Genomic DNA, 13,429 nt, shown 5'->3' with positions numbered 1-13,429 from the left:
TTCATTAAAGACTGTCAGTAATTATTAGTAATCATAAAGAACATAAGCAGTATCATAAATAAGAAAGGAATAGATAAGAAAGGAAGGTTTGTGATTAGATGAAGGAAGCAATGCAATGTTCTTATGCTTGAATCTAAGGGAAACTGTTCAACAAGAGATTCCCTCCCTGTCACTTGTAGCCCTGACATTTTCTTAGATGAATTGAAATATAATATTCCAGAACTCATACATTTTTAAATGGTAGGATACTTGTCATTACTGAATCATGAATAGGTCTCTTTAAGAAAGAAATATCTCATATACAAGGCCTTCAGATCACATAACAATGAATTCATCGTAGGAGCGGCCTGGCATGCTGAGATCACAGATAATCAGATAATCTGCAGGTGCAGAGGAGAGTGACAAGGGTGATCAGGGACCTGGAGGCTCTACGAGGAAAGGCTGAGGGACTTGGGAATGTTTAGTCTGGAGGAGGCTGATGGGGGACATAAGTGCTCTCTTTAAGTACTTGAAGGGCTGTCACTTAGAGGAGGGCAGGGAGCTCCATTTTGGTAGCAGAGGATAGGACTTGCAATAATGGGTTTAAATTGCAGGTGGGAAAGTACCGGCTGGATATTAGGATTTTTTTTTTTACAGTAAGAGTTGTTCAACAGTGGAATCGGCCACCTAGGGAGGTGGTGACCTCCCCCTCACTGGTAGTCTTTAAGCAGAGGCTGGACAAACATTTGTTCGGGATGCTCTAGGCGCATCCTGCATTGAGCAGGGGGTTGGACTAGATGGCCTGTATGAACGCTTCCAACTCTATGATTCTATATCGTGGCAAAACCTTTGAAATGTGGATTGAGCCAGGAGGTGGCAAGTCACAAGAAGTATCAGTAACTATGTCAAGGAAAAACGAACCTTCAGCACATAAGAACAGGCCATCTGAATGGTCCTGTCTTCTGTCTTCTAAGCAAAGCTGGTCAAATTGCTCCTACCCCCATCATACATTTTTATTTTCTGCTAAACTGCAGCCTCCATACTAATGTGCTATATGCAATTCCATTGATTCTTGCCTCATTGACAAAATGCCTGTCACCAAGCAATTTTGTCCTTATATAAAAATGACAAAATTCAGACTTTGGTCCTTCCAATTTATTGACTTATTTAAATGCTTATAAACCTTGAAAGGAGAAGAAGGGGGAGGACAGCTAAAGCACCTGGCATAAATGGGCAAGATAAAGAATAAGTTAAAGACCAATTTTACAATCAAACAAAAGTAGATATTTTTGTGCAACCCACAATCAAGACTTTGCTGCCATCAATGAAACAAATGCCTTTCTAAGTGAAACCACTTTACGTGCTTGTCTAAAAGCAAGTTGATTAAGGTGAAACAAATCTTTGTTTTAGCAATAGTGTGAACATGGTCTAATTGCTGGCATTTCTTCTAGTCTGTTTGCGACTTGCAGGCAAAGAAAATAAAGTGACTTGCAGGCAAAGGAAGTTCTCAAAGAATATAAATCTCTGAGAAAGATTTAAAAATTCCCAGCTTTGCAGTGTGTGTTTTGTTACTATCTTTGTTTTATTAATACAAGAGAAAGCATACACTTAATTCCCAGAAACATTTGTTAAAAGTGGTGGCAGTTGATTTTCTGATGAACTGAACTCTTGATGGGAAGAATCAGATCAGTAGTAGTAGGACCTTTGTTGCCTTTCAGCTGCAGGTACAACTTCACAAGTATACCTGTGGCTTTAGAGGAAGCAGACACAAAACCTTCCCTGGAAAGTACAACTGTACATCAGTTTCCTGTCCAAGGTTAAGATGAGACAGCCACCTTACTTACATCAAACAGCTTTGGGTATCCCTAAGTATGCCAGTATGGTATCTGGATGATAACGATTAGGTTATTCTACTTAATTACATAATTCCAAACATGGCAAAAACGAACAAACCCGAGGATCAATAAATCCACAAAATGAGGGCACGTTCAGATAGAGGAGCTTTGTCTATAGATCTGGGACAGCCCCCATCTGAAAACTTTTAAAGCTGAGAGGGGTTTAAAATCCTTTTTTGAAAATTAAAGAAAACTAAGATGTCAGCTGCCATCTTGGAGGATGCCTAACAACCCCTAAGATGCATTGCAAGTCATGGAGGGATGACAGCCAGGACAGAAATAAGGCAGTGGTTGGGGAAAACAGGCACTGAGCACTCATGGTGATTGGGGTGGGGAGCCTGGGAGGCCATGGGCTCCCTTCACAGCCTAAACACTGCCAGTGTTCTTGCAACTACAAAGGTCCACTGAGGGGAGAAGAGACTGCCAGGAGGTGGGCATTGAGGTGTTGGGGGTGTTTGGTGGTGGCTGCTACTGCAGAAAAATAGAAAGGAAGACTGGGTAACAAGGCAGCAGTGATGACCAGCTCAAAGAGGCAGGGGCTGTGCCTTCCTTCCACTGCTGCCAACCCTGCCAAGGAGAGAAGGCAGATAAGAATGCTGCAGAAGCTGGGAGATGGAAGAGGAGGAAATGCTGCTGCTGTTTCCTTCCTTCTGTACCCCCACATGGGAAAGAATGTGACCAAGTGTGATGTTCCCGTCTCCAACCTTCTTTCCACACTTGCTGCCCCAGCCCCTGCTAGGGAAAGAAGGTGGGCAAGCGGGGACAGCCATGAGGAGGGAACAGACGCTTCCCCAAGTCCCCTGTGGGTATTTCTTCTCTCATATTATTCATATATAGCAAAAAGATCAAAACATTAATGTACATTCCAAGGTTACTAAAAACATCCCAAGTTTACTATTAAAAAGCTAACTGATTAGTACACAACATACCTGCTTGCTATTCTGTAAAGTGGAAGGGCACGGATAACAGTCTGTTTTTGCTTCCTAACAATAGGAGCCACAAAGCACGACGGAGTTTGAACAAGAAATCGCAGAAACTCAAAGGTATGAAGACAAAGTCTTAAAACACAATGGCCATCATGTTGCAGACAAGCCGATCCAGGATGCAGAAGGCCGAGAGCAGAAAGAAGAAAAAAGGAAGCATGAAGATTATTGGCAAAACCTTGAGCCTGAGCAGAAAGTACAGATGGCTGAAGCAGAAGTAAAACACCATCTGGACCACAAAAGACTTCAAGAGAGCCAAAGGGAAGAAGAAGGGAAAAAACAAAAGCTCCAAGAGGAAGAGCAGTTTTTTAAAACGGAGGAGAGAAAGGGACCAGAAGAGAAAAGGCATGAAGAACAGGAATGCAGTTGCAAAGGACTGGGAGAGCAGAGGGTGGATGAGGGGCTTTGGGATTGGCCAGAACAAATGCAACAGGAAGAACAAAAGCATCAGGAAACAAAGGAACAAAAGCCACAGGAAGGACAAAAGCCATCGAAAGGACAAAGGCTCTGTGAACTGGAGGTACAAAGGCAACCCGAAGAACCAAGGCATCAGAAATGGGAAGAACAAATGCCATGGGAAGAACAAAGATGCCACAAGCTAGATGAACAAAGGCATCAGGAGCTGGCAGGACAGGAAATGGAGGGACCAAAAGGAAAAGAAGAAAATGGTAGTCAAGATTTAGAGGAGAAAAGCCAGCATGAAAAGCTGTTACAGCAAGACTGGAGAAACAAGAGACCAGGTCAGGAGAAGCAGACACAAAAACGAGGGCATCAGGAACTGAAGAGGCAGAGACAACGAGAACTAGAAGAACAAGTGCACGAGACTGGCAAGTGGGATGCCCCAAACCCACAAGTACTGCAAATGCAAAAGAGAGAAACAGGACCGAGACGACAACAAGAAGACAAAAACTTAAATGTAGAAGACGATGAGAAATTGCAAGGGAAAGGAGCAGCTGTGAAGTCAGAGGAGCAAAAGAGGGCCGAAGAACCACTGCGGCGTCTGGAGCAGGAAAGAAAAGGCAATGATGAAGAAACCCAGCAAGAAGTAGAGAAGAATATGAAGCCAGCAGGGCATGGGAAAGGTGAATGGACACAATTAAAGCAGCCTCCAGCCGAAAAGAAGGTCCAACAGGAAGATATGGTAGAGAAGAAAGCAGCACACCTACCAGAAGGACAGAAAAGTCCTAGTTTGAAAGTACACCAGCCACCAGTAAACCCAAAAGAACGTGACAAATCTTTCCAGTTGCCACTGGACAAACAAGTGCATACAGAAGAGAAACCTTTAGAAACTGTAGAGCTTCCTGTTCAAGAAGAACGAAGCCCACAAAAGGTAAAGCAGCCAGACAGAGAGCCGAAGGAAGACGAAACGCTAAGACGCAGTCAGAGAAGTAACATCGATGCTCAGGAACAAGAAAGGATCCTAGGAGAAGAGCTACGCTGGCAGGAAGTTGATGCACGGCAAAATATGCCCAGGGGGTTCACCTTTCAAGTTTCTTCTGGAGAAAAACAAATCATATTTCAAAAAGTGAATCTGAGCCCAGTCACTCCTATGAAAGAGGCACCGGCTCCTTCCTCCTCAAAGGAACCAAAGGCTCCTCAGCCTAGTATGGGTGATCATGCTCTTCCGTCCTCTTTGGGCATCCCACATACGGCAATTTTGGTCACCGGAGCGCAGCTCTGCGGCACAGCAGTCAATCTGAATCAGATCAAAGATACCGCCTGTAAATCTTTCCTTGGTTTAACAGAAGAAAGAAAAACTATGGATGCAGCGTTGACAGAAGATACGCCGAGACTGTCGCCTGACGCCAAGCTTAGCATCAAAATGAAGGCGGTGCAGGATCCATTGAACAACGAAGCCATACTGGCTGAGTGGGCGACCATTCGATCCAAAATCCTAAAAAGCGCAGAAGCTGGAAAAGGGAATGAGAAAGACAGAGGAGGCCTCAGTAGGCACAGTGATGACTGGACACCTAAAGGGCGAGGGGCTTCTCATAGTAATTTACGAAAAACCTTGTCTGCAAACGCAAAGTTTTCTATAACTCCCGCATGGCAGAAATTTCCAGAAATCACAAAGACTAATGTAGATTCAGAAAGTAAACTTGGCCCTCAGGCTGAAAACGCGGCAAAACATTCGAGTCCATTCACAGATGTAAGCCAAGAGGCAGTTCATAAAGAGGGATTGCTGTCTAAATTTAACACACTTGGAATATCTATAGGGAAAATCGAAGTATACCATGAAACGGCAGATCGCACAGAGGGCTGTAAGTTTGCCAAAGATCTGCCATCCTTTCTCGTCCCAGGCATCCCTCATTCTCTAGAGAAAGAAACGCCTCAGTCAGAAACTGCTGAATCTCTACAAAATGTTGGTATGAGGAAAGTGGACAGAGGGTCACCAAACGGAGAAGAGAACGTTTCTCCGTTTGGAGTGAAATTGCGGAGGACAAACTATTCTGTGCATTTTAACTATGATCAGCAGGCAGAACAGAAGAAGAAGAAGAGATACAGCGCAGGAGACAGTTTTGATGGTGTGCCTACCCCGCTAGTTACCCCGGACAATGAAAAAGATGCAAATAATATCTTTTTGAAAGAAAGCAAATCCCCCAGCCAAGAGAAAAAGGAGACGGTTGTTCATTCTGCAAAGGACATGCCAACCAACATTAATCAAAATTATACCACAGCTGCCCCAGTGTGTCCATCAGCTAGCAGTCAGGGGTCTGCTCCTAGTCAAGAGAAACCTGTCTGTAAATCCCCACTCCCACAAAAGCCAGCATTAGCTCCAAAGCCCACCAGCCAAACCCCACCCTCGTCCCCTCTCTCAAAAATGCGCCGATCTCACTTAACCGAGTCGGTTGTGCTAAGGGTGGCTAAAACGGAACCTGATGCCTGTTGGAGAAGAGCAGAGGTGAAAGGGAGCTCTCTGCTTTCACAAGGTCACGATGAACGCAAGAACGAAGAGGAGGAGTCTAGGGAGAAGAAGTCGTTTTTCCCATCCATTACCATGCCTTGGAGAGAAAAAACAGAGAAAAAGCCAGAGCCGCTGAAAAGAGGTAGGTGTAAGTTCAAGTCTTGCATGAGCCAGAGAACTCAGTGGCCACCTGGTCTTAAAGACCAACGTATTCTTATACGTATAGTTAAAATGTGGAACTCCCTGCCCCACAATGTGGTGATGGCTGCCAAATTGGAAGTCTTTAAGAGGGGGGTGGACATGTTCATGGAGGAGAGGGCTATCCATGGCTGCTAGTAAAAATTGATACTAGTCATGATGCATACCTATCCTCTCCAGGATCAGAGGAACAGGCCTATTATATCAGGTGCTTTGGAACACAGGCAGGATGGTGCTGCTGCAGTCGTCTTGTTTGGGGGCTTCCTAGAATCACTTGGTTGGCCTCTATGTGAACAGACTGCTGGACTTGATGGACCTTGGTCTGATCCTGCATGGCCTTTCTTATGTTCTTATTGCTATTATTATTATTTTCTTTTTCTTGGCTCATTACTGTATTCCAGAACTCTTTTCTTTATGCTTACTCTCAAATGTGAGTTCACATATGCTGGTTTATCTTTAGCGACTGTCACATCAAGGGATGGTTTTTCAAACATTAAGCAAGTCAGACATTACAAGAATCAATTCACCTCACTGCAAACAAAACGGTTTCCATGGAGGCAGTTTTGCACATTTGGTCTTGCTTTATCAAGCGTGCATACATGTATGAATCTACTCTAGAGGAAACCCTTCTCCAATAAGAGTCCCTTCACATTTTCCTACATGCAAATGCCCTCAGGCTTGTGCTTGTCCAGGTTTGCATGGGGGAACCAGCAGGTGAATGAGAGAGATACATCCTATGTACTGATATGTGTATAAACATGAACACCTTCCGTGGGATCACAAGAGCTCATTTTGAGGTTTCCACAATAGTAAGAATTGTAGCAAATGCATGCAGTCAGATACAGATGGGCTTCCTACTCATGTTTACATGGTCACGGATGAGTATGAGCATGTTCACATGCAGGACAAGTGGCACCACTGCCGTATGCATAAGTCAGCCCTTAGTGCGCAGAGTAATTCGGAGAGAGGAAATATGATTGCTGCCATATTTGGCAGGTGCCAATCAAAATTCAGATTTATGCAAAGCCAGATTTATATAAAACCTGTAAGTAGGACTCTATCACTGTTGCAGAACACAGCTTTTAAGACAGCAGCAGAACTTTTTTTCAGTCCTGATGTGTAGTTCAATGCAGATGCACAAATATTGAGGAGTCTGTGCTATACAACTCTTAACTTCGAAAACATACCTTTGGCAGGATGCACTCATCCCCACAAACCTCAGCCCCCAAATGCAGGGCCCCATGCTGGGATGTAGACAGAGAGCACACAGGTCTTCCCTGCTTATTTCCATGGAGGGGTTAGCTGTGTTCATTCTTCCCTTTGCTTATGTGCATCAGAAGTAGATGATCCATTTAAATCTCACAGGGAACCCCATGCTAGCAGAGCAGTTCCATGTGGCCCTGGAGCCCCGCAATGTCCAAAACATATTGTGGGGTTGGGGAGGAGTCCTTTCTTTCAACAACCTGGTCATGGAGTTCTCAGCTTTGGTTTTTGATAGCTTGGAACACGGACAAAGTTGGAAGTTTGCTCAAATTTCCCCAAATAGTGCATCAAATAACTCCAAAATTAACCCCCACGCTTTCCAGAAATAGATGGAAGTGTTAAGCGCTCACAGATGCTTACAGATAAAACAAGTTTTGACATTTCTAGGCCATCTTGCATCGAGATCTAAGGATGAAAAGAATGGTTAACAAACTTTTGAAAAAGTCAGCAGTACTGGAGTCTCATCTGAGTATGTCAGACATGTACAGTCAAGCTGATAATGAAGGGGAAAGAGAAAAAAATGAACTTCATAAGTGCTATGTTGGGGGCAAACCTGGTTCAATGACTAGCAAATATCTTGTCCTCACATTTGTGGTGGAAGTGGGGAATAGCTGTGCTGTGTGGCTAGTCAGTTTGCCTCAGGAGTGATTAGGGGGACGAAACCCATTTTAAGAAAGCCCTGAGGATTTGGGGGCGGAGCCTATTGAGGAGTTTGGGGAAGGGAGGGAACTCGGCGGACATGTGATGTCTATTGAGTCTACCCTCTGAAACCACCATTTTCGCCAGGGGGACTGATCTTTGTAATCTGGGGATCAGTTGTAATTCTGGGATAATTTCAGGCCCCATCTTGAGGCTGGGAGGAAAGAGATCAGGACTCAGAAAGGGGAATACAGAGCTGTGTGTGTGTGTGTGTGTGTGTGTGTGTGTGTGTGTGTTTCAGCCAACTTATGGTGACCCCAGCAAGGGGCTTTCAAGGCAAGTGAGAACCAGAGGTGAGAGCCACGCACCCCGGCTAGAAGGCAGGCAGGGTGAGCCCTTTCTTTCCACACTTCCACACCAAAGCTTTCGTGTTTTGTTTTGCCTTCTAGAAAGGCCTGTTCTACAGAGCAGGCATTCCATAGATGGCTCCAAGGTGATGGACAAAGTGGAATCAGCCCAGCCCCTGTGGATTACGCTAGCCCTGCAAAAGCAGAAGGGTTTTCGAGAGCAGCAAGCCACGAGGGAGGAAAGGCGGCAAGCCAGGGAAGCCAAGCAAGCTGAGAAACTGGCGAAAGAAAATGTAAGTACCTTAACCTTCAGGGTTGCTGACATTTTTCAAACAAACTCAAAGCTGATGATATGGATGGAAATACTTCCTGTAGTTGGCAATCGGTGGGGACTTGTTCGTAGCATACAGCTGAAATTGAATGCTCAGAGACTGGAAAGCAAGTCAGCCAAAGCACAGAGTCTCAACATCTTTTGCGGATGTGAGGGGCGAGTCAGTGTTTTCCACAATGCCTCATTAAGGTCTTTTAGCATGGCTGTTTCACTCGCAGCCACCCTTCTGACAACTTCGGGTCTTTGTCTGGATTATGCATGCCATTTCTGACCATCAGAGGTCGCCTCGATCTCCCCCCGCGTTTTCAAATTTGAGATAAAACAGGTCCCTCAAAACTCGGGCAAAATTCAGGGAAACCCAGGGGGAGAGTGAGGCAACCCCTGACGGTTGGAAACGGAATGCATAATCCAAACAAAGACCCAAAGTCATTGGGGGGTGGGGTGGGGGTGACAGTGAGGGAAACAGCCATGCATAAAAGACCTAAAAATCCCTGAAAGTTTAGAAAATGATGTTGCCAAATAAGAGTAATTATGTCAACATACGACATAATAGTTTTTCCATTTCTATTTTATATTAGGCCAGTATAAACAATCAGCCGGATAATAAAAGCAGCAGTATCAGCAGAATAAGTTCATTGCCGAAGTCCACACCCCAGGAAGAGGAGAAGAAAATCGAAACTGCCATGTCAAGGCTTGAACGTCGAGAACAGCTGAAAAAATCGAACACTCTTCCAACATCTGTGACAGGTATCTGAACTTGAAGCTGTCTTATACTGGGCTGGACTATTGTTCTATCCAGCTCATGATTGTCTACTCTGACTACATAATGTGATGTCTTTGGTTGACGTGCACACTAACTTACTGCTTGTACCTGTTACTGGAGATGCTGGGGAATAAACCTAGGACTTTCTGTAGACAAAGAATACGCTTTATTAGTGAGCTACAAGTGATGTTATTAACACGGCCACCTTGAGAGTTTTGCAGCATGTTGAGTGAATGGGCTTCTTTGTTGACCCCAAACACATTTGCAGATGCGTGTTTCCAGATCCCTGTTGATTTCCTGAAGACAGATCTAGCTGGTCCCTAAAAGTGCTGATGGTCAGGAAAACAAAAGCTTTCCAAAGGAAATGGTTGCGTATAAATACCATTGACAATGAAATCCTTACATGGAGTTACTCTTCTAAGTCCATTGAAGTCAATGGGTTTAGAAACTGTGAGAATGAAAAAAATGAAATCTACTATGGGGAAGAATACAGTTATCCATTTACCTTTCCACAGTGGTCATATGAGCATTTCTAAGCTGATGGGGATTTCTAAGTACAGTAGGCATGTGGTAAGTGGTGGGGAGAATTTTATACATAAATGCAGGGAAATTGACAAATTCTCTTGGTACCACATTATAAGACATGTCTGGCTTGCCAAATGATAACATGCCCACTCTGAGAAGCCACCCCACAGTAAATGGTGTACCACTATTCAGAGTGGTTGGTTTGTGATGAACTAACCATGAGATCATCTGTTCTTGTAGGTTATCCCGGCTGTGTGACCGTGGTCTTGGTATTTTCTTTCCTGATGTTTCACCAGCAGCTGTGGCAGGCATCTTCAGAGGAGTAACACTGAAGGACAGTGTCTCGACACTGTCCTTCAGTGTTACTCCTCTGAAGATGCCTGCCACAGCTGCTGGCGAAACATCAGGAAAGAAAATACCAAGACCACGGTCATACAGCCCAGATAACCTACAAGAACCGATGAACTCTGACTGTGAAAGCCTTCGACAATATTTTTTAACCATGAGATAATTATGTATTTCTCCAGAAGTTGGTTCAAGGACTGACTTACACTGACTAACTAAATTTCTGGCAGGGTATGAGCTTTTGTGAGTCATGGCTCACTTCGAGTGAGCTATGACTCATGAAAGCTCATACCCTGCCAGAAATTTTGTTAGTCTTTAAGTGCTAATGGAATCTTGCTCTTTTCCACTGCTACAGACATACTAGCATGGCTACCCATCATGACTTACACTGATTTAGCTGAAAAAAACATGCTGGCATGGCCAAAACACTACTTCATACACAAAGGTGACATCATGTTTATGGAAGTGTTATGGGAAGCAGTCCCAGGTGTGAATTCTCAAGGATAGTGAGATTCCTTTGCTAGTAATTCCGGACAGCCAGGCAAGGGTTTTTCCTTCTTTTAGTGCAGGGCTACACAACTGATGACCCATCGAGCCAAATACAGTGTACCACCAGCTGGTCCGGCATCTTGCAGGGCATTTGACAACTCCCTTCTTTGTGCGTGTGTCAAGTGCTGTCAGCCCACTTCCTACTTATGGTGACCTTATGAATTAATGACCTCCGAAACGTCCTGTCATCAACAGCCTTGTTCAGGTCTTAGAAACTGAGGGCCACGGCTTCCTTTATTGAATCAATCCATCTCATGTTGGGTCTTCCTCTTTTCCTGCTGCCTTCAGCTTTTTCTAGCATTGTTTTGTTGTCCAGTGACTCTTGTCATAATTAGCCCTCCAAAGTTTTTACTAGCCTGTCTACATTTGTCAGAGGATCTTTTGTCATTCCAAAATGGTCGCCTAGAGGCAATTCTTCCTTGCTACAGGCAACCGCTTATTTACATCCTGGTCTTTGCGGGAGCTGCAGCACCCTCTCTGCATGACTGACTATGAGAGAAAATGGGAAGCTCACTTTCCTCGCACGTTCTGTTCATGCCCAGGAGGCTGATGCATATAAACCAACTGGGTGTATTAAAAACACTCAGCTCACTGAATCATGACTATAAAGAGCTTTATTGGAATAAGGGTCATGATTTGGGAAGAATAACCCTGAGGGAAAGTCCAGCTTTTTTCCCTTTTGAAATATGGAAAAATTCCTCTTGAAATACATTTCTCCCCTAAATTGACAAGCATGTGCTTGGACACAGGGCTGGCAGATGGCTGAGAAAGCTGTTATACTAATGAGTAATGTGCTCGTGTCAGAAGTACGTGCTTCCCTCAAGCGCATTCCAGCCGTTGAGTCTCTAGATTTTGAGTCTCTCATCCCCTAAGGATGTCTTCTTTCGTTCGACTAAAAAAAAAAGATGCCTTTAAAGTTCTGAGACTGATTAGTTGGTACAAAAGCCATATGTTGAGGTGATACAAGCAAGAGGGCAACACATACGTTTTATTTCATGGCAGGTTAACACAAATAGGGCCTGAGTACATTTTTTATGCACCTCCCATTATTCACTCTTGTGCTCTTAAAAACGGAAGATCAACATAAATGGGATTCTGCATACAGCTAACAGAGCTAGAGCATTTAGAACCATTTGTTCTATAAATATGCTCCTTGTTTAAAATGGTAACCTTAGTGTTTTTGCTCAATGTTTTTGCTCAGAATAATGTTCTATAAATATGCTCCTTGTTTAAAATGGTAACCTTAGTGTTTTTGCTCAGAATAATGGTTTTTAGCCCTAACCCTGTGCAAAGCAGATGGTTGGCTGAAGATGGGAAGGAGGCATCTGAACGGTCTTACCTACCCAATAGGGGTGAAGGGCTGAGAGGGCTCCAGTCATGCTCAACCTGTTATGGTTGTCAGGGAACTTTTAGAGAGAGAGAACTGACTGCAGAAGCTGGACTGCTGGACAAAGAAGATTTCCTCCCCTTCCCACCGCACAGCTCCCTTGCAGATGGATTCGTGCTAATTTTTTTTCTTTTCCTTCCTTCTCAAACAGTGGAGATCTCAGATTCTGTTCCCTCGTCACCCTTGGCAAAAGAAGTTGCAAAGAGATTCTCTACCCCTGATGTTAATCCTGTGTCAACAGAACCTGCCTGGCTGGCTTTAGCCAAGAGGAAAGCGAAAGCTTGGAGTGACTGTCCACAAATCATTAAGTAAATGATGCTGTTTTTGCTGTTTACTGTCATTTATTAATTGCTCTCGAGTTTTTATTAGTCTTTTCCCTGGCAGAACAAATTGAACAAAGTTAAGTGCAGATCCTAGAAGAATATGAACACTTGGAACGGTTTTCCATTTTTGCTGGCTCATTGCAGATTTCATCTACATTATAGAATCTATTGCTTTGAGCATCCAGGTAAGGGGAAACAGACATGCAGGTTTCATCTGTCTGAAAGATATCAGGAGGGTTTAGATTGTGGCCGCTTTAAGAATTTCTGCTCCAGTATTCCTGATGTTTGACTTCTTGGGCTTTGGATTTCTACTTGTCTTTGGCTATATTATTGCAAAAAAAGTAGAGAGTCCAGCTGCTTCCTTTTTGAAAATGAATGTAAGGTGCATGTTTCCACTTTTGAATTGAGAATGTAATGGCATTTACTGGGAAATTTAAAAACAAAATCTCTTCTCAGGTACAGGATTTGGGAAGAGTCATTCCTGGCTTAGTAGTATTCAGAATACATGAGGATTAACTTTTATTAATGTAGCCAACCTTGTGATGATGACACTGAAATAATTTCTTTCTTTCAAGACCCATAAAAGCATGAATGTGCCCAGTCCTACCACAAAGAGGTTTGTAATCTAGGAGTTTCTCCATGCGCAAGTAGCAGGTTAGCCACCCTATAATAAGATCTTATTTTCATGGTTTCACAGATTGTGTAATTTTTAAGGAAAACTGACCATTGCAAGCTTTGCCTTGATCAGAGTTTCTAACAGGAAGAGTCAAACTATAACCATTAATGTGATAATTTTGGGAGTATCAAATGTGTATTTTCCTACTGCCTTCCCCTGTGCGGTTCTCCACACCATGCAGAAGCACACATGAAAATTGCACTGCAAGACTTTCAGGGGCAGAAGTGGGAAGCTACATTAATATATGGCACCTCACTCCACCACTCTCTTTCACTGGTGATGAGCATCATTCAGAGACAAAAACTGCAGCAATAAAGCATT

General features: G+C 43.7%; 1 protein-coding gene across 1 annotated transcript in view; it reads left to right on the top strand.

The window, feature by feature from the left end:
• CRACD (capping protein inhibiting regulator of actin dynamics) overlaps window positions 1-12,481 on the top strand; it is a 63,298-nt gene extending 50,817 nt beyond the window's left edge. The window contains exons 7-10 of the mRNA XM_056855439.1: window positions 2,868-5,904; window positions 8,312-8,502; window positions 9,119-9,287; window positions 12,261-12,481. Of these exons, the coding sequence (XP_056711417.1) occupies window positions 2,868-5,904; window positions 8,312-8,502; window positions 9,119-9,287; window positions 12,261-12,421 (3,558 nt within the window). The 3' untranslated portion in view covers window positions 12,422-12,481. The remainder of the gene's footprint in view (window positions 1-2,867; window positions 5,905-8,311; window positions 8,503-9,118; window positions 9,288-12,260) is intronic.
• The last annotated feature ends 948 nt before the right edge of the window (window positions 12,482-13,429 follow it).

This window comes from Euleptes europaea, chromosome 9 (assembly GCF_029931775.1).
Source record: "Euleptes europaea isolate rEulEur1 chromosome 9, rEulEur1.hap1, whole genome shotgun sequence".
NCBI classification, from domain to species: Eukaryota; Metazoa; Chordata; class Lepidosauria; order Squamata; family Sphaerodactylidae; genus Euleptes; species Euleptes europaea.
The sequence above is the reverse complement of the archived record's forward strand: the minus strand, read 5'-3'. Positions and strand labels throughout refer to the sequence as shown.